Here is a 21,557-nt window from a genome sequence, read left to right as displayed (position 1 = left end):
ACAAACAAGGACGATGTACAAATTGAGCACAGAGCACATATGACACCTTGCGATCAACCCCACTGATCAATAACCCTATCGGCCCACCCCCCTTCTGCTGCCTCCATTTGACCTATGCACCCAAAGCTTAATTTTACACACCATATCCTTCAGCACACACACATTTTCCATTTATCTTTCCCTCTCGTGCTGTTTTCACCTGCACTCCATTTCAGACAAGACCTGGTGTTTAAATTCACCTTGCTCTCAACCTCTGTCAACCCGTTATGTTTTTCCATCAGACCTGAAAGCATCATTTGGCCTCACAGCTCCCATAAACAGACAGCCTCCCTGCATTTCCATTTATTTAGTAGCCAGCTGCCAGGCAAGGCAGAGGTCAATGGAGTGAACTGCCGCCCGCTGACAGTGTCATCTACTGTGTGATATTCTACCTTGTAGTCATTGGTTTAATGTGTCAGACAATACAAGGCAAATAAATGACTCATAATACAGTGGCAGCTGGGCAATCGAGTGATACGGACTGTAACCTGTAGCCAAAACAATACGGATTCAATCTCCCCAAGAACCCAAAAATGTGTTCAGATGAACCCCCGCGTCATATCCAAACCCACCATCCGCCTCCAAGAAAGTGAGACTGTGACGTAACCTTTTATGTAGATGCATTTGTCTCTGCCAGTCAGGATTGGAAAATGTCTTTATAGTCTAATCCCTAATAATTCACAATTGCAAACATAGAATAATGAAATATAATACGGACCAAAAAAACAACAACACTCACCTTGACATTGGGTATCCTTCATTGCCGGTTCAAAACCAGCCGAACAGGTGCAGGCTCCTACAGGAACCATCCACTCCCCATCACCATTGCAATAAAGCTTCAGTGGCACAGACACCTCAACGGCATTAGGAACACAAGTTCCTGGTGCAATTACCAAGGACGTTGCCTCAGCCCCCGTTGCTGTCTCTGGGAAAACTGCAAAGTTGGCGATTGTGGTGGAGCATTTCTTATAAAACACCCGAACTGAGATGAGTGACATGCAAGCCCCAAGGTCCTGGAAGGCCAAGTAGAACCCAGCTTTTGACAGTGGCCCGAAACTTCGGACCTTTGTGTTTACCCTCCCCGATTCAAGCATGGAGAAGCTTTCGTCTGGGGCAATGGTGTCCACCTTGACATAAGGGTTTTCCATCCAGAAAGGACTGGTGGCTGTAGCTGAGTCTGAGTCAGACTCATAGTAAAAGAGGTTAAAGGTCTCTTTGCAGGAACCTGGGATGTTGGGAATGCTGTTGCAATCACGCACAGTGAATTTCATTTCCACATAGACACGCAGCACATCCTTCCGTGGTATGAAGTCACTGCGCAGCCAGTTATTCTGGTTGAGCTCACGTACATTGCAGACTTGGTAAGTCCTGATGGGGTTCATGGCATCATCATAGCCACTCACTTCCTCCCACTGTGAAGACAGAAGAAAAAGAACATAGTTAGAAGCTGTAAATGTCGATATCTCTGCCAGATCAAGTTTGACAAGACATTTTATCTGTATCTAGGATGTACTTTCACCCATCTCTGCACACCTTGCAATAAAGATCAAAGAGATGATTCTATAATGCATGATAAAAAAAAGTAAATAAATGAAAGCAGGGTGTAGGTTAGGATCAAGAAAAAAGTGAAGAAGCCTTTTTCCCCCTCTTTTTGGGTGTATAAAATAACATCCCTGTGTCTTTGCCATGCTATGAATTTAATCCCTGCTAAATGTAGTGTAAAAGCCGGAGACAAGGACTGCAAATTCATCACAATTATAGCAACCTGTCACTCCCTCACCATAGACCCACTACAGCATGTTTACCTCATATCTGTTTGGAAGTAGCAGCCACACGGCTTCACAACCAATTACGCTTCAATTACAGAGCGATGATCGCAATGTCCTCTAATAAATACAGGGAAAAGGCACCAGTTAACCTTCATGCTTTTCTGTTTTTACACTCCTCTGCGTTTTCAGTTCTACTACAGTACCCAGAGGGTGAATTACCCCAGTTAAAATGGGATTAAATTTTCTAAACTTTGATTACCAGCTTCATTAAATGAACGAGAGCAAACTAGACTGCAAAGACTTGCAGTGAGACATTGTAATGTAATGCATTTTACAATCTCAAACATGGAAACTGGGATTAAATCATTGCAATTCAAATGGCAATTCCTTTGTGTTTAATGTGCCGCTCCCTTTTTCTATTAAACAGACAAAGTGCATTTATTTTCATTCAACTAGGCCAAGGTCTAACAAAATTATTTGCATACCACATTTCAAATATGTCAAAGTGTTTTGCATGTGACATGGTCACGCATTGGAGCATTTAAAAGACAATGAGGAGGAAAATATATTATAAGAAAATACTATTAAATTTGGATTTTCTTTTAGCTAAAAACCCATGAATTCACAATTGGCTAACTAAATCCACGAGAACCGTGACCCTCTGACTCTAGGGGGTCTTTTATATCACTCAGCTCCACTATCACCTTAAAAGAATTAAATACCAAGATACATAAATAACACATTGTCTGCGTTTATACCCTTGTGACCAAAGTTCGATTGGGAACATTTGATTGTTCCGTAACTTTGGCATTAAGTCGCCAATTTGTTCTCCCGAGCCAAATGTTTCCATTTGAGCTCAGAGTATCTTAATTAAAGCTGTGATATGGATGTGGTGGAGACAAGGCTATTAATCCCAGACCCCGGAGACCATTGAGGAAAGAGAAGTAGAATGGGCACAGCTCGGCCATGGCATTAAAACGATGGCCCAAAGAGAGCAAGCGAAAGGGAGGAAGCAACCACAGGGAATCAGTAATCACCACCCAGGTCAATGGGATGGCTAAAAGCATAACGTGTCAATGGGTATTTAGTTCTCTGTAATAAATCACCTAATGCAAAAAAATAAAAACAGCAAGGCATTGTGTTTGTGGGTGTATGTATGAGTATGCATGTGTGTACTTCTGAGTCTGTGTACTCCTTTCAGCGTCTCCCTTTGCGGGTCGCCACAGCGGATCACAATACGTCTGTTTGAGTGTATGTACTGTAAGTGTGTGTCTGTGTTTAGGGAGACAACATCGTTGCAAGACATACACAAGTGGTCAAAGTGCCTGTTAAGCAAGCCCCTGAATGTGTTGAAAGTGGGTCACGTGACAAAAGACACACTAAAGGTGATGCAAGAAGTGTGATCTACTTTGTCCATTCCACTCAAACTGCACAGAACACAGTACCACGGCACGGCAGGATGGTTCAACCTAAAATGTTTATGTGAAGTTAGATTACCCCAGTCTGAAGACATGAAGACTGGATTTACTGCTGACTCTAAAACACCTGTGGGTGTGAATGAGTGTTTGACTATATATGTTGGCCCTGTGGTGGACTATCAGCTTGTCCACGGTGAACCCTGCCTCTTGCCCAGTGACTACTTGGACTGGCTCCAGCCACTATGATCCTCAAAGGATAAGCAGTATAATGGATGGCTGGATCTCACTATATTAATATAATATGACAGAAACAGAGATATTGATTGTTTTGTAGTACTTCTTTAAGACACGCTCCTCAAGGTGGACTTTATCTACCTCGATGGCAGATGAACTAGTACTAGTTAGCTGTAGGTATTAGCTGAAATGTTGCAGGCAACCAGGCTTGGTGCAAGTGATTAGTGTTCTTTTATTTTTCTGTTTATTTATAGTGCGAATGAGCTCTCTCAAACTGCCTTTAAACTTGTTCATAACATGGTTCAGCATGCTGGGGGGGCCCATGAAGCCGGCACCAAAACACTTACAACAGTTATTATCTCCACAAGCTAACTCATTTGGGATATTGTTATCAGTGTATGGCTACAGCTAACCATGTGGGTGTCTGAGCAGAGCCCTGTTATAAAACGGAATTCCCCCTTTATATCCCATCTGTTTTGTAAGGCAAATGACACGTAATTTACAAACAAGGATACACAACACAGGGAGAGGAAGTGGAAATCCAATAACAACATAAGCCCCAACTTGTACATGTACACACTTGAACATAGGTGTGAATACTGTACAAATACTACAGGCTATATTGACAGACGCAGAGAGTAAGCCTGAGTAATGCACATATGCAAGTACAGACGCAGGTAAAAAAAAAAAGATTTACAGGTCCCATATTTTAATGCTTATAATGACTGTATGTACCCATTGTGTGTCCGTACAACGCTATACAACACTTGCATGGTGCTAATTAAAAAGATAAAATAGATTTGTTTTTACAACTTTTATTCTTTCTCGCTCTCCTTTTTCTATGTGGTGACATTTCTCAGGATTTTACTTCATCACAGTTTCTCTGCCTGTCCCTTCCCCTCTCTTTTCACAGCGTTGTCGCTTTGTTTGTCCTCTCAGTCGCGGGAACAACATTTCTATAACAAACACACATACAATACATCGTACACCAAGACAGAACAAAAAAGCACCCCTGTCCTTTGGCTGGAAATATGGAGTACAAAGGTCTCTTCACTGTATATACATCTTTTGAAAGGAGCATCTGTTGTGGGTTTGGTTGAAAAGGAGATAGGAAGGCAGATTTTTAGCTCCTATGCCATTCTGGGATCTGTGGGTAAATGAGGAGGACGGGGGCAGGGGGAAGCAAAGGAAGATGAATAGATAGGAGGAGGGAAGGAGGGAAGGAGGAAGGGAGAGGAGTTCATGACAGGCTGTGAGTGGGTTTGTTCTACTGACTGTTGCCACTGATGGGGGCTAGTGTGTCTGGCTTCATTAGTGCTTAGTTACTTGGAAGTAAAGAGAGCGGAGGGTGCAATCTCGCTGCAAGGGCACCGGGGTACAAACAAAATATAAAAAAAATGAGGGGGCCACCTCAAAACACAAGGGCCAAGTCGGAGGACCACACAAAAGCGAGGGGGAGTGCTGGCAGTCTTTGAAGTGCAGCTGAGGAGGGGTCAGTGGTCTTTTGGCTCCTCTTAAGCCCATTGTGGGGACCACATGGGAAAGAAGATGAGGCTGTCACTGGCACTTTGTGTGTGGCAGATTTGAATGCCTGGATGTGCAATGGGTCAACAGCAAGAAATATTTCAGTTTTTAAAAGGTGACTTCATGAGGTAACGGGTGCCTTTCACGCCTCTTAAGTGCAATGAGGCACGAGGAGCGGAGCATCTGCCACTGTGTGGGTCACTGAGATTGGAATGTGATGTCTCTTTTAATGCTCGCTAAAAAGCGCATCCTGTTGAACGCTAAAATGCATCCGGTTGAGTCATTTGTTGACCGTTCAACGCGGTGTAGAGCATGTGTCAAACTCAAGGCCCACGAGTCACATCCAGCTCGCAATACAATTGTATCGGGTCCGCAAGATCATGTGTTATGTCTTTCTTATTTTGCTTTCTATCTTTTAGCTTTATATATGTCTTTTAAAAATGATTGAGAACAGCAAACTATTGACTTCAAGCCTGTATGTGCTGTTCTACTGCAATGCAGCAGAGGAAATCAGGCAAGACAGATGGAAATTGCATCACTATACTGCGCATTTCAACGGAAAAATCATTCATAAATTTCAACAACATTTACCGCTCTTCTACGTTTGTGTTTTTTGCGAGTACTCCAACTGAAACCATAGTTCAATGTTGAGATTTAGCACTAATCTATAAGTATATCCCTGCCTGCAGAGTCACAGCTGCTGTCTGTGTATAAATACATCTGTACACAACACATGATGTCAATTATTAAGAGAAAGTATACAACAGATACACATTCCCGAGACTGTTTTTCACCATACACACTAATTTACACTCCCACTCCCACATACAAACACACACACTCATTGCCTGGGAAACTCACCCCGGTTTCAGGGTGTGCAGTCCATGCTAATTCTGTCGTAGCCCACTTCGTGTCCATCAGCGTCTCTGTGAATGGAAGCAACAGACAGCGATGTTAGACAAAGAGGAACGGGCGAGATCAATGGAACAGGATGATTTTACAACATGTGTCATAAAAGTTTTAAAATGGTCCACGGAATAGATAAGAGGCTTTGACCAAAGTTGTTCTCAGATAACAGATGGATAACTCAGTGACAGAAAGCGAGTGCTTCATGCGATATAAGACTTTGTTCAACAAAGAAGAACTGCATATACACAAGTGTGTCCGTGGCAAGAGTAAACAAGGGAAGGAGATCTAAGTGGGTGATCTGTGAGATACAGTGTAACGTTTTATTATAGCTCCTCATATGGCTAATTGGACAGCTATTAGACGTTTGCATTTATATAGTGGAAAGGAAGTCACAGTGAGTCTCCCTGGGAAATGGTCCCACTTCCCACAGGGCACTCTGACACAAACACAAACACGCACACCGCGCGCAACAGACTGTAAAACTCTCAAAGATAAATGACCCAACAGACGGTTTTAATGGAGAAGGGGGGTAATAAAGTTAGGCATCACAAAAGAGGTGCTCTTGAGAGGTCAAAACGCTTGAATTGGATTCACTTTCTATAAATACTTGAATAAAAACCAGTGCGCCTATTGAGTGCATTTGTTCAACTCCAGTATATCTTGAAACACAGAGGAATGCACAGCCTTCACATGCTCAGTACACACAACATGGCAGTAACAGTCCCCCCCCCAAAAAAAGGACCCCTTTCTCCTATTCACTTTCCACTCTCTTGTTTCTATTGGCAAAGATGTAGACTGTGAGAGAGAGAAGACTGTAAATGTCGAGCCTTTTAGTACCTGGCGCTCAAGGCGCAGTACGCATCCACCGTTATTATCTCAACCACTGCGCTGTTCTACAAGATAGTAAAAGAAGATGAAACAGCACTAGAAGAAAGTGAACTTCCACTGTCCCTTACTATGGTGGGAAATGTAAGATGCCTCATGATCCCTGCCTCAATTGCAGGGGATAAACCTGACAAAGTCTCTTCACCCACTTTGCTATTCTATCACCATCTCACTTTTTTCTTTTTCTGCTTTTGTCGTCCCCTTTCATCTTTGCACTTTTTATCCTGCTGGGTAACCTGACAGAAAATGGCACATTCGGAGGAGTCTATAAGTGCTATAACCCCAGGATTTCACCATCCTTTCCTCCAAATGCGTACTGCCACTATTGCTGCACTCAGGAGCACCAGCAGTGACAAATGCAAACACCCTCCAACGTCATCGAGAATTATGTCCAACTCTGGAGAGACTCCTACAGCTGGGAATTCCCACAGAATTTTGCCCCCACAAGCTTTGAGTGACAGTGTCTCTGACATGCTTGTGTGCCTATTACACACAAAAAAAATATGATTTACAAGAATAGTTACAGCCAGATATGTTCCCATACAAAAAATAAAAAATAAAAATCAGCTTTCAGATGTAGCTTTGGCTCGTTCCCCTTACTGGTCTGGAAGCTTCACTTGGAGCCAGTTCATGCTGTCTCTCTGGGAGTGGTTGTGGGAACTGAAGTGAATCTCATGCACTCATAGATCTGGCTGGCAAACTTCGTCACAGAGGATCTTTTCTACCTGATAGTGGAAATGGTTTGCAGGAAATCACGCGTGCACCCTGCTATCGGTAAGGGCTGGGTCATACCTCGTGAGTATTTTCGTGTACGCAAAGAAGCCCTCTGTGGTCCAAGTGACATATATTTCATCATCTGCCTGCAATGCTTCATGCAGACCATATATGGATGAATCTGCGCACAGCTCCAGTCCGGTTCCACATGGGCCCTACCCACAGACTGCACATGTTAGCACAACACTTTCCAGTCCAATTGGTGGCACACGCTTGTTTTCGATGACGAAGTAACCGGAGAAACTTGCTTGAAGTTATATGAGGCCTACAAGTACACACACACACACACACCTACTAGGCAGCTCTCAAAGAATATAAGGGGTTACAAATGACTGTGAACCCCTCGTGCAAAGTTCCCACAACTAGAGTCTAAGTATATGAGAGTGAATTTGCATGCGTGGAAGGCTAGATGGATGCAGATTTTAAATATGAACAGTACCACTGGCTGTTAAGGTGATGCATGGATGCATTTTCATAACTGAAACCGTGTCTGTGCTTGTTCGGTGCAGGATTTCCCCTGACTCATGCAATGACAGTGTGTGATTTGGGACCTGTTACCGTCAGCGATACACTGGGAGGTAAAAACTGGTGTGGTGGAAATGATACACCTCTCCTGCTTGGTGTTTATTATTATGACTAGGCCTTGTGTGGTACAATGGCTTGTCATTAGAGCTGACCTTGCTTGAAAATGGCAACATGGTGAAACACAAAGCCAGACGGGGATAGACGGGGAAATGTGAGCGAAATAACAAGAGCAACAAACAACACACGTTCAAACACAAACACAGTCGGAACTACTGGTTTGAACAGTGGATCATTTAGGAGCATATGAATTCTTTGCCATCCCGATGCATCTGCATTGTCCGAGCTCCCAGGGTCTGTGCTAGTGTGCGCGTTTGAATGTGTGTGTTTGGTGCAAAACCCTTTATTGTGCTCAAAGTGGAGCACCAGTCCTGAGTCAATGGGCTGGAGCTAAAGGACTGAATGACCCTCACCTCACCCGGACACTCCCTCTGTGTCAGTGTGTGTGTATGTGCATGTGGGGGGTTGTTGTCATTTGGTTCTGCACATTATGTTTCTGTGTGCGTGTGTGTGTGTATTGGTGTGTATATAGATAGACGCACACTGCAATATTTGTGATTGTATAGCAAATTCAAGCACCTGCACAGCCACAGAGGATACACACACACGCACACACATACACACACAGGAGGTGCATGGCCACAAACAAAGCACCTGTTTTGTGTGACTTTGTGCTGCCTGAATGATAAAGAGAATGGTAAAGGGAACACTTGTCTCTGAATGAGACAGATGCCATTTTTTAAAAAGGCAAACAAACTCTGAAAGCTTCTAAGACCTCGTTGGGGGTTTTTCCTAATCGACCTATAGTTGAAAGAGAGAAAAAAAAAGGAAAATAGCTGGAAAGCGAACCAGACGGACGAGTTCAGGGACAAACAACTTGCATGGGACTATAAGACCCTCCTCAGTGCAAAGAAAGTGTTGCTGTTTGCTTTTTAGCTCCAAACGTTTCACTTCACTTGGGGAGTGTAACATGAACATTTGGCTTGTAGCTTTGATAAAAGAGTAAATCAGGAAAATGAACATGCAAAATGTGCTGCCGTCAAAAACACACTGTGAGTGCATGTAGCAGGCAGTGCTGATCCGCAGACACAGATGCACAGGCCTGTTTAATCCATCTTCTCATGCTTTTTTGTCTTATTCAATTTCAATCTACGTCCAATCAATCCTATGAAATGTTGTATCATATTCCTCATTACTTCGTGCTTTCCCTTTTCTTTTGCCTCAGCTACACCCTATTCATCCCACACTTTCTGTAACTATTTTCTCTCTCGACACTCCGTTTTCAACCCCTTTTCATTTGTCTTGCTTGACAGTCTCTCTAAATGTGTGCTTGGGTGTTCATGCTGCGCTGTGATGGATGTGATGTGTGGTGGACAGGGGAATGTTTTTCAAGCTCCTACTGCTCATGAAGACTATTCACTTAGAGAGTCACTGTTTGAGTAACCTGAGCACTGCCTGAGCAGAGTGTTATTCATCACGGAGGTCAAACGCACCTGGGATTAATGTAACAAACATGGCGGGAGGAGAAAAAAAAAATAGGAGTAGTGTCATTTTGATTGTGTGAGAAAAATTGCAGAGATACAAACAGAGGAGAGCGTAAGATGGGAAAGATACATGCAAATACACACATGTGCACGCACACACACACACACACACGCACGCACATACAAAGCCAACCCTTACAATCTAATCCCATAATGACAGGGCAGGCCTAATAACAGGGGAGGGCAACGAAGCATTCGTCCCTATGGCCACGTTCAATATGCACACACACACACACATAGAAGAGAGGGGGAGAGAGAGAGAGAGAGAGAGAGCGTGTTACAAGCCTCTTAAAATATGCCTTTGTTCGAACAAGTAGAATTCCTAAAAGAAAGAAAAAAAGAGAAAGACTAAAGGAGGAAAGGAGAAGAAAGGCTATTATTGAGAGAGGAATGTGTAGGGCCATATAGGGCCATGTCTGTGGGTCACATGGGACAGACAGGTAAGGAATTTAACTTTTAAGGTTTTTAGCATGCCTCGTCTTTGTTGGTGTGACACCGGCGACAACTGAAAAATAAACGGGAGCTAAAACACAGGTGGTGTCTCCACAACCTCGGAGAGAGAGACCAGTTGTTAACTGTTAGCTATTATTCCTTTCAGCATTATTTACAGTTAATGATTAGGGTAAGTTAACACAGAATAACACTGCAATACAATGATGGCAAGATTCGGTGTTTAGCTTTAATTAAAACAAAATCTAATCCCCGACGGCATTTTCCCTGAAAATCCTTCTCTTTAGACTTCTCCACTAGTTAATTATCTTCTGCCACCTCTTCTCCAAGTTGCCTTTGTTGTTCCCTTCTACAGTCAAACAGACCATGCACATGGCAACCTGGCATGGGGTAGCCACTCCATTAAAATACTATGCCGTCTGGTTGCCAAACACTTGAGCCTCTGTTTAGCCACAGAAACAGTGAAATGTGTCAACACGGAGAGTGAGGACCCCACGCTCAACTTATTAGCGCTATTAGCCTAATTGCTTTGTGCACTATCTTTGTTGGCTTGGCTTTTGTCGTCCAATATGAGGCTGAGGCACAGAGAGATGGAGAGGGAGAGACACTGAAAAAGGAGAGCCGGAGGAGAGATGCCATTCAAATTCAAATTGTCCTGGCAGCCTTTTTGCCTTTGTGCGGGGCCAGAGTGCAATGATTAGGAGAAGTCCCCCTCCATTTTGTGGCGAGACCTCCCCTTCAGCACCCACACACAAACACTCACAGTCACGGTAATTGGTTTCTGCGACACAGACAGGCCAAGTAGGTGATTCCTCTGTGGAATTCCTGGACGGAACCCCCCCCACCACCCAATCGACACACACATGCTGCTAACACTCACTATCACTCATCCCACAATGGTTGTCACACATGAGGTTTGTCCTGTGTGTGCTAACAGGGTTACACCGCAGTTATCTGGCAAATAAGTCTACCTTTCTTTATCTTTCCCCCTGTCTCTGTTTATTTTCCCGTCTTTCCTCCAGACTCCTTCCCTCTCAGAGTAACTCTTGTTTCATCTCTCCCTGTGGGGAAGTCTAATGAATGCACGTCTTTGCCCTGTGCATTTGTCACTGGGCCTCTGGCCTCAATTATTTTCCCCTCGTCAGAAGATACCTTGGGGTAGAGAACTATTTGGGTTGTAACAGCGTGCCACTTTCTTTCTGTCTCCTCTGCTCGTGGTGTCTGTCAAGGCAATTTCTGACAAGCAGCAAGCTCTTAACCAGCGATGCTGTTTTTCGTGATAAATAAACAAAACCAAACTCTACAATGCTCTTTTTTTTCAAAGGCTTTGCAGGAGCAAAGCAAAGCGGTTGAAATTGAGGGGAAATGAGCTTTGATAGCAGCGAGGAGGTCACTTTGAGCAAGTGCAGCTGCTTTAAGAAAAGCACATTTGCCAATCATGCATGCTTGTGTATCGCGTGTGTGCGTTTGTGTCTACGTGCTTGTATTCGGTACCTCTTTAGGACCTCCTCTGGCATAAACACTGGCCTTGTCAGGACCAGCAGTCCTCGTGGAGACCAAAACCTGCTCCTAATGAGGCAGAACCTCGTTTCTGAGTAACTGGTTATGGTTAAGGTTATGGATGCTTCATGTAGGCTGCTGAGATGAACAGAATTCATTGTAATGTCCTACGAAGAATAGCGGCACAAACGTGTGTGTGTCAGCTCTGCCCAAACTGCGTGAGGTGTTGCCTTTATCGAGGGCTGATGAAGTCTAGTCTAGTTCCTGTTCTTCCGAGGGAATTGACCTCTTTGTCTTTACGCCTTCCCTCTTTTCTTTCTCTTCGCTGTCTCTCTTTACCCCTCCCTTTGCCCTTCTCTCACTAACTCCCCTAATTACAAAGTACAGAGGATCTGACGAACAGGTAGCCCTTAGGGCAACATCTACAAAACCAGGTGTGCGTCAGTATGTGTGTGTGTGTGTGTGTGTGTGTGTACGCATGTGTCAACGTTCAGTAAACTGGTGTCTGTGAGCGATGATAAGTCTGAGTGACAGTACATGTGTCTCTCTAAATGGAAGTGGTTCAGACCGACGCTTACTCTTGTTTTGTTGACTTGTACGTACGTGTCTTAACATGCAAGGATGAGTTCGTCTTAGTATTTGGGCAGAATTGAACCGACCAAAATATAATTTTTGTCTCCAGTGGCCTTTGACATCAACATTGATGAGAATGTATATCAATGGAAAACAAATACACACATAGAGTACGCTCGGTTGGGGGTGGAGCATATATATACTTGTTTTATTGGCTGACACAAGCACTTGAGGTCGCCTTCAAAATCCAATCCTGAATGTGTTCAGTGGAAAAGCCTTGGTCATGTATGTGAATGTTATCTGGGGTGCGGTGTAACTCAGCAACGGTTTGTCATTATAAAAATACTAATTGTCCAGGTCAAGTTTGGCTTGCTAACGTTGTTGTGGCTTTGAAGCTGAACCCTTTTTAGTTACCTTCAGGTATGTAGAAGCTTCTGTTCTGTTCTGTCCATGTCATTACACATTCATCTCCATGTGTCTTCGGCCCCTTCCTTCGCCACGCATGTAGTTATCTTCACGTGTGTTTACTGCTCCCGCAAGACTGCTGATGCTGACTCTCTTGACTTAATAACAGACTTCTCGTCCTGTGTCTCAGAAAACCTAACCACCTTCTTTTTTTTCTTTTTTTTTTATTTATGCCTCCCTGAGATGACGTGATGACTGAAATATTCCTCTCGAGGAGTCATCCCGGCTCATGCTGATTTACAACGCTGAGACGTTTGGCCTTGTCATGTGAAATCTAATTAGGGCCGCCGGTGCTCTAACTCACCTCTCACTGGAAACTAAGCGTGGGGCCACATATTTGATGCTGACATCATCTGAAATTCAATACGACATTTGCAATAAACAATATGGTTGTCACTAAAAAAAAAGCATCCGCTTCTCATTTTTTTTTATACCAGTTTATGATAAAAGAAATATGTGTAATCTACCAAGTGTTGCTTTGTTGTACCAACGACTGGAGTCATGTTTACCACTTGTTGTCATTTTGGAAAGTCATGTTCCTCATTTGCAAATGATTATGTTAAGGACATCAGGTCTGTCTGTGTTTAACCACCACCAGGAAGTGGGCATGGGACCAGATTTCTGTTGGGACATGGAATGTTTACACCACCTAACATGGAAACTCTTACCTCAAACTTTACTATGAATGAAGTTGGCTTTCATGTGCACCCCTTTCTGGACATTTTCCACACCTCTCCCTCTCTGTTTTACATTTCATAACTCAGTCTGGCCTTTTTTTTTCCCTACAGTAAAATGCCACATCAAAAACTGACAGTAAACACTGTTTAGGCAAAACACTCAAGTCATGGGCTGAGATTGTGTGTGTGTGTGTGTGTGTGCCTCTGCGTGAGATGCCGAGGTGCCATCATCTGATTTCCTGGCGAATGAATCAGCCAACTGCGACTGAAAAATGCAAACAAGCGAGCAAAGGAGGAGCTTCTCTTTACCCCCCGAGCATCTGCATATGGAAATAAAAGATCTCCTTGTCGAATTCTGTGGGCATTTGTTAATTTGGATGTCTACTTATGTGTGTGTGTGTGTTAATGTTTGACACGGTGTGCGTGTGTGACTCACTACAGCTGTTTATTTCATTCCTTTCTGCCGCACGCTCCGTGGGGGACAGAAATACCTGGAATATGATTCAAATGCAAAACACAATAAAGCGCAACTGCAACCTCACCAGGCTCTGGTTGACTGACTAGCCAGACACACAAGATAATGGCAAACAAATACGCTCGAAGTAGTAGACATGAAAACATATTTCACATTTCTATAGGAAAAACAAAAAAAGATTGTCTGACATGTATCAAAATAACAAGCAACTCGCATTCTAATATCAGCTCTTCTGCTATTCATAACACGCGCGTTAGAAGTTCTGTAGTTTGTCAATTGCACTGGCATGTTTTCACCAAAGCACTCCTTTATGTGCTGCACTTCAAAAACCTTGTTCAAGAGCACCTCAGTGGAAGGAATTAATAAAACACTGCACTGTTCTTGCTTTTAGCAGCAATTCTGCCGAGACGATAAAAACTTTCCTTTCACATCTTTTTTTTTTTAAAAAGATGCCTGTATCTTTATCTTTATATCTCATATCTCTTGTACTTTGCAATTTAATGAAATGCTTTTTTACTGATGTTCAAAATTTGCCTCATTATATGCTCTGAAAGGGGCCAGTGGAGTAACGCACTTGATGAGATAAAACAGAGTTGATATTCTTTAATTTGCTGCTTTGTCTGGTCAAACCCACACTCCCCCGATGACTCCTGATCTATCTATCTATCTATCTATCTATCTATCTATCTATCTATCTATCTATATAATCAGCTACCTATACTTAATCCTTTCATACATCTACAAATGTGTCCTTAAATGAATTCAAACACTCCATGACAGAGTGGCCATGTGGACACAGAAACCACTTTAAACATCACAGGTTTTTATCTCTAAGGTCAGTGTCCAATAATGGGCTGTTAAATTGCCCTTAAGAAGCAACTCAAACCTACATTGTGCAAATTCTGAGTCACTATGATACAGAGCAGGGACTAAAACTGATTACGTTTAATGTTGGAACACGCACACGAGATACAAAAGGGGGGAATTAACCGTGCTCAAACAATCACAACATGTGCTAATAACCTCCTGCATTCTCAAAGCATTACCCCTCTGCCTGATACAGCCACAGCGTGACTTCAATAAGAATTGATTGTGGATTTACTTGAATAGGAGGGTTATTTGTTGAGATAAGCCAGGAAAAGTCACAGAGAAACAGTGAAAGGGAAAAGATTCCCAGCGTTGGGTGTGGCAGACATTCACTGCACACTCATTTATTGAGCAGCATTGCTACTAAATCTCCACAGATTTTTAACACAAGTGGAAGGAGCCAGGGATAAAAAGGGAAGAGTCAAAGCAAAAAACTGGCGAGAGAAGGGGGTAGCAAGAGATGGGAGTGTACCAAAAAAAAAAAAAAGATATTCAAAGTAGAGACAAAGAGAGAGAGAGCAAACAAAGCAGAGAAAGAGATTGGAATGAATGAAAGGCAGAGGGGGCCAGTAAGGTAACAAGGGGGGTGGGGGCAGTGGGGGGCACAGAGGAGAGAGAACCAGGGAAAGGATGGAGAGGATGGAACATGCTCTCTCGTATTCCCAACAGCCCCAACACTTCTTTCATTGCCGTTGTGTTTTCACACTGTGTGTGTGTCTACGTACAAAGTTCTGCAAGTCCTGTGTATGTTTGTGTGTTCATTTCAAGTGTGCGTGTGTGTGTGTGTGACACGCAGCTCAACGGGAACTGCTTCTGCTCATTGCTTTGCTGCCGGACAGGGAGCCATTACGATACTTCACTTCTGTCCCCGTCGCTGTTCTTTTTTTTACCCGCTTGTCTTTTCATCCCCCTCGTGTCTCCTACACTCTTGTGCTCTCCTCTCCTCTCCTCTCCTAACCCCTGTGCCAAGCGGAGCTACCATTCATAACAACACAATCGCTCCTGTGACAAACTCTGTTGAAAATAACAGCACAGTTTCCTGGAGAGGATACTGTGCATGAAAATGTGATTGCAGCAAATGTCCCCGGGGAGCTACTGTATACATGAATTTCAATGGAAGGCATTTCATTGGTGCAGATAATTGTGTGTGTGTGTGTGTGTGTGTGCGCGCGCGCGCGCGTGGACACATTCACCTGCGTAAATGAATGAGTATTTGCCTGTGAGGGTGGAAGCTTGTGATTAGTGTCTTAGAGGCACAACACCATAAACATGCAAAAACACACACACACACACACACACACACACAGAGACTTGCGTTAAGTAGGAGGTGGGCTATTGTGCTGCCTGTGCAGTCATGGTTTTGTGTGAGCAGTTACTTCACAGCTCTAATAGCAGGTTTCAGACCTTTCTGTGTGTCAGCAAAGGCTGACTCAACAAACAGAGCTCAATCACATGGGAACACAAGCCCATACCTTACACCTGCACAATGCTAATGCTAAAACACGTCATGCGCCGTATATTGATGATATATTATTAAAACAATTATAACACGCACACGAGTAGAGCGCAGGCACCTATGCACACGCACACACACAGAGACAGACACACACACACACACACACAAACGCGTCCTGTTTGTTCTCTATGGGTGTAGCCTAGAAAGAGCTGGAACCAGGCACTGAATAATAGGCATTGCTTTTTGAATGGCTGCACACACCATGAGAAAAGTGCTTAGCGCCCAGCTTTGCCATTCTGTGTCAATAGCTACTACGCTCTGTCTCAGCGAGACACGCTCTATCTCCCTCTCGCTCTACTTTTGTTTCTCTTAATGCAGTCTCCTCTAATAAAGTCGTCCGCAAACATCAGATCACCTTACACGCCACTTCCAGGGCAGCATGCAGTGATTGTTGAATCTAATTAAAGATGCCTACTTCCTGTTCCGCCCGGAACAGCTGCTTGTGTGTCTGTAGTGAGGGGCAAAGCCCCAATGCGGTCCGCATTTTCTGCATGCCAGTGGCTTCCAATTACTTTAAAACTGTTTTAAAAAATACCACATTGGTACAGACCAAAAGTCTTTGAGGTCTGGTTGTTTCTTTTCTACATCTCCTTGGAAACTTGCAAAGGCAAAATAAACAAAAAACAGAACCAGAATAGGAGCTCGTAACTACCCTATTAGCGTGTGTGGCGGCTAGACACACTAAAAAATGCCTTTCGGCTCATTGGGCAACCACTGATTTATGAAGATGTTGTAGGGTAATTATCAACTCAATTATCACCATCAGTCATTAATTTCCCAGGTATGCCCTTGCTTACCTGTGAGGAAGAAAAGAGAAAGAAAAAAAAAAGCATATGGGGAATTTTAGAAGATGAGTAATTACTACTATACCCTCATCACCACAACACATACACACCATTGCACCCGCAATCATCTGTCCTGTGTTTTCTAAAGGGAGGAAGGTGACTTACAAGCGCTGCAGGCAGACGGGTGCTTCTCACACCAGCTTGTTAAGCAGACAGAGGGCTTGTTACACTTTACCTGCTTGCCCAGTCATTTGCCATTCAGGTCAAAGACACGGAGAACAAAAGGAAGGTTAGAGCAGTTTAAGTTAGGAATGCAGCCTGCCAGGTCAGTTCTCCGCGCAACTGTGAGACTGAGAGGATCTCTTTCTCTCACACACGCATGTGCGTGCACGCACACGCCTCGTCACCCAACAGCCGCTCAAATCCACATACACAAAGGTCACATAAAGAGACAGATATCTCGTTCTCTGCGCCGTCACACACAAAGACGTTTGGGGAGTGGTGCTTTATGTCAAACAAATTATATCTTAATGCAGCGTGAGACAATGCAAATGCAAACAGGAACGGGAACAATGGCTCACACAACAGATGTCGTTTTTTTATAAAGCATTTGTCTAAGTAAACCAGGCAGGTGATCTAGTTTGTGGCCTTTCTCTGTCCCTCACAAATCCATGCTTCCTTCCTTTTCTGTTTTCTACTTTGTCTTTACCTTTATGACACAGTCTCTCCTTCACACACATGGTTACCACTCCCATTCTTTGTCTCTTGCCCAGGTGTGTGTGTTTGCTGGCTATAACTAAACAGCTTTGACACTTTGAAGTAGTTCACATTTCCTCCCCGCCAAACCTTGACAGCTGGAAACAACCTTGTTGCTGTCTGCCCTTTTTTATTCTGTGCACGGTGAACAATGGTTAACGGGTTATAATGACAAAAAACTGCTGTTTTGCTGATTATTGACAAAGCTTAATTTATATGTGTTTTATTTTATTTCATTTCTGAAGCAGGTAATGGAAAATGAATGTGCTGTTGTTGTTTTATTTGGAATCATGGATGTATGGCATGAGGTGCAGACGTGAAAGATCAGTATGTGTATGAATATTTAGTTTTCCCATGTTGCATACTCAGAAATTGCTATGTGTGATTAATCCCATTGATCCGTTTTGAGGAGGAAGCTCTCTCTCTCTGTCTGTCTCGCTCTCTCTAGCATGCACTTAGATTTTTGTAGGAGCTGCATTCTTAATCACTCCTGAGTTAATTAATCTAACACTTGGCAGCTGTAATAACTTGACATGTTAGAGCTCCTCTGCACAAATTGGACTTCACCCCTTTTTAGCAACTTACAGCATTGACAAATAATGCAGCCAGGAAACAGACGCAGTCAAAAAAGCATAAAATATGGCCTTGCCGTGCTTGTCTTTACATGTATATTACATTTACATATTAGCATTGTACTTTAGATTACATCCAAGCTAAGACTTCTTGTGAGTGTGGTGGGATAGAGAATAAACTCCATGTTATTTGTATATATACATAGCCACTGTTTAATGATATGAAGCATTCTGACAACAGATGTAAGTCTGTGTCTAAAGGCACTTGTTGCTGTACTGCCTGAATATCATTACAGTTTTAATGTTTCTTTTAATCTAAGTATAATTGGCATAATGCACATAACTTTTGACGTTTACACTTCACATGATGAGCCACATAGATTCCAAAACCTGGAGGAAAAAAAAGCGTAATGATGCAAAACAAAACTACACTTTTATTGTACACAATAAACACAAATGAGATCAGCGATTCCAATATAAATATCAGTGCCATGAAGAGTTACCGTTGTTTATATTCTCATGCTTCGGTTAGTAGCGGTAGCGTCTTTAGAGGCAGCTTTGAGCAAAAAAAAAAAAAATGAAAGGTACCATCTGTATATAAGATATTGAAAGGGAAAAGCAGGTGCAAATGAAAAGAGGATGATAAACTCTCAGTATCCACTTTACCTGCTAGCCCAGAAGTGGTCAATCTCACGATCAGGGATTGTGAGATCCCAAACCATATTATATATTAATGTATTTAAACCTATAGAGAAGCCACTCAGCTGATAGTAATAGCACAAAATCCAGGCTCTCTGCAATTAAAAGAAAACTGACGGATGGACAGACAGGCATCCAAGGCTGCTCGTCCATATGGCAGGGGGCTTTCAGAGGCCCATGTCAATTACATAAAGACCTCTGTGCATTAGCACGACTCACAGAAGGCTCAGACAGCAACACCAGAGAAAGAAGGAATACATCTTACAACATTTAGCAGCCTAACATATACATGGCCTCACGTACACACGTGCACTGACACAGTAACACAGGCAAGGGCATAAGCACGCACACACACATACAGTGCAATAGACACATAGTTAGTTTACCTCTCTCTCTCGAGCATATTACACAAACTGATATGCATCCTGTCATTGTCCCAGTAAGATGGATGTCTCCGTAATTGCTCCATGATTACGGTACCACTTGCATCAGTGATTCCAGCTCAAGGACCCTCACACACGCCAGCAAGTCCTCTAAACATAATCCTGACGACTGGCCTAGAGTTTATGCCTCGATTCCTCTCTCATCTGAAGGCGCCCTGTTGTCCTTAAAGCTCCTAAACAGTGACATAAATCTAAGAGAAAGAAGCTGGGTTTATATTAATACAAGGGAAGAGGAGAACTATCTAAAGAGGAAGTGAGATATGGCCGAAGATTGGTGGTTCGGTTTCTGACAAATGACACCTTTTGAACGGGGACATGAAGCTCTTTGTTATATCTTCATAGCAGATTTCTTTTTTCTCTTTGTTTGTGCTCTATAAAAGATACCGACAGAGATATTTTATCGACATATGACAGAATGAAAAAGATCGACGGTCTTTCTCATGGGGTGAATAAGACGAATATGGGCTATCCTGGTAAATACATTATTCACCCTTCATTGATGTGTAACTAACCCTGGCAGTGTGTAGGGAGCACTGTGTCACCAATTAGCCCATACCACCTACACACACATGCACACACAAACACAGTAGCTGTAGCCACAAGGCCGCCAGGCACCCATTGATTTATGCGCTGACACACACACAGTGCATGTTTGCACACACGTGCGCACACATTTCCCTGTATCAAAAAAAAACATGGATATCTGTTTTGAATGCTAGTGCATCTGTGTTTTGTGTCTGTCTGTCTGTCTGTCTGTCTGTTGTAATTTGGAGACAAATTACAGACTGAAAAAACAACAACAAAAAAGAAGAAGAAGAAAAAATGTTAATAAGCTTGTCAACTTTTCCCAAGTGGGGACAGACTTAGGCCATGTCCCCACTTGGGAGAAGTTGAGTTTTGGGTAATTAATTAAAGTTAGGGTTAGGATTATGGTAAATCTATTTAATGCTCCTCAGAGAGACTGAGAGAGAGAGAGAGGGAGAGAGCGGGGTGAAGTGATTCTGAGGGGAGCTGCCAGAGAACTAGATTTATTATATTGTGTACTTGTACACGCAAGTAAACACAAATTATAGGGTTGTGATGTTTTGCACCACAGCTGGCAAAGAGAAACTCAACAGGATATTACCTCTACCTACCTGTCAGTCAAGCTTACCAGGGTAAAAACAAAGTGTGTTTTAACCTAAGCCCACACAGTAGTAGCACATATGTGTCCAACCTGGTTCAGTTCAGATGTTGCCTTTGGGGAGACAATTTGAAGACAATAAACAACAACATGGACAAAGTTTGTTTTTCTCCCCAGTCTGAGACATAGAGAATGAGACACAATGCTCTGCTTCATTTTTATTCAGCACATATTGTACACACATGAATACAGAATTCCAACCTCTTGGAGGTGCAAGTGGGCTAGGTGGAGTTGGTTATACTCAAACCACAAGGGTGTGGATCAACACTGACCTGATTACTCATTGGCCTTGACCCTGAAACTGCCAAAGTGGGTAGAATACAAATGAATCCCCAGAGCTGCTAGCCAGTAAATCTGACTCAGGACCAGTGTTTATGGGATTCAAACCATGCAGCACAAGGCCACAGTCGATGAGCTTACTGACTCAGAACACCGACTTTATTGGGGGAAAAAAAAGGGGAAAGAGGCTTCTGGGCACGGTGTTTGTAGGACAAATAGGTAGTTACAGTAAAATAAATAAGATCGGTGTTATAGGAATGATGTCATGTTACTGGCATACACCATTCAGAGATGTGTTATGAACTCAGGAGTGTAAATTTGTTCTACTTGCATGCTCATAACAAGCCCTTGCCTTGGACCTAAATCTGCAATGCAATCAAAGCTCTCGGTGAGTGTTAATATTTCACCAAGTTGAACTCCCAGTCTGTTTCTGCAGGTTCTCTTACATATCTAATGACTGTCAAGGCTCAACACATCCGGGCCGCTCTATTCTTGGGTTAACGAACAGGTGAGGAATTACTTAGACAGGCACAGAGATGGAAATTGATTTTTTTAAGTGTTGCCTCATTATCCCACTTGGGCCACTTTATGCAGTACCACAGAAACACAACACCAGACAATGTGGACTGCGTGATGTCA

At 43.1% G+C, this 21,557-nt stretch overlaps 1 protein-coding gene across 14 annotated transcripts in view; it reads right to left on the bottom strand.

Annotated features, from left to right (window-relative positions):
- The window catches only part of LOC122781220 (ephrin type-B receptor 3-like), a 53,503-nt gene that overhangs the window by 19,909 nt on the left and 12,037 nt on the right, over window positions 1-21,557 (bottom strand). For all 14 annotated transcript variants that reach the window (XM_044044799.1, XM_044044810.1, XM_044044802.1 and 11 more), the window contains exons 2-3: window positions 5,846-5,910; window positions 779-1,451 (exon numbers count right to left, since the gene is read on the bottom strand). In XM_044044799.1, the coding sequence (XP_043900734.1) occupies window positions 779-1,451; window positions 5,846-5,910 (738 nt within the window). The remainder of the gene's footprint in view (window positions 1-778; window positions 1,452-5,845; window positions 5,911-21,557) is intronic.

This window comes from Solea senegalensis, linkage group LG14, assembly GCF_019176455.1.
Source record: "Solea senegalensis isolate Sse05_10M linkage group LG14, IFAPA_SoseM_1, whole genome shotgun sequence".
NCBI classification, from domain to species: Eukaryota; Metazoa; Chordata; class Actinopteri; order Pleuronectiformes; family Soleidae; genus Solea; species Solea senegalensis.
This window is presented reverse-complemented; position numbering and strand designations above follow the sequence as displayed.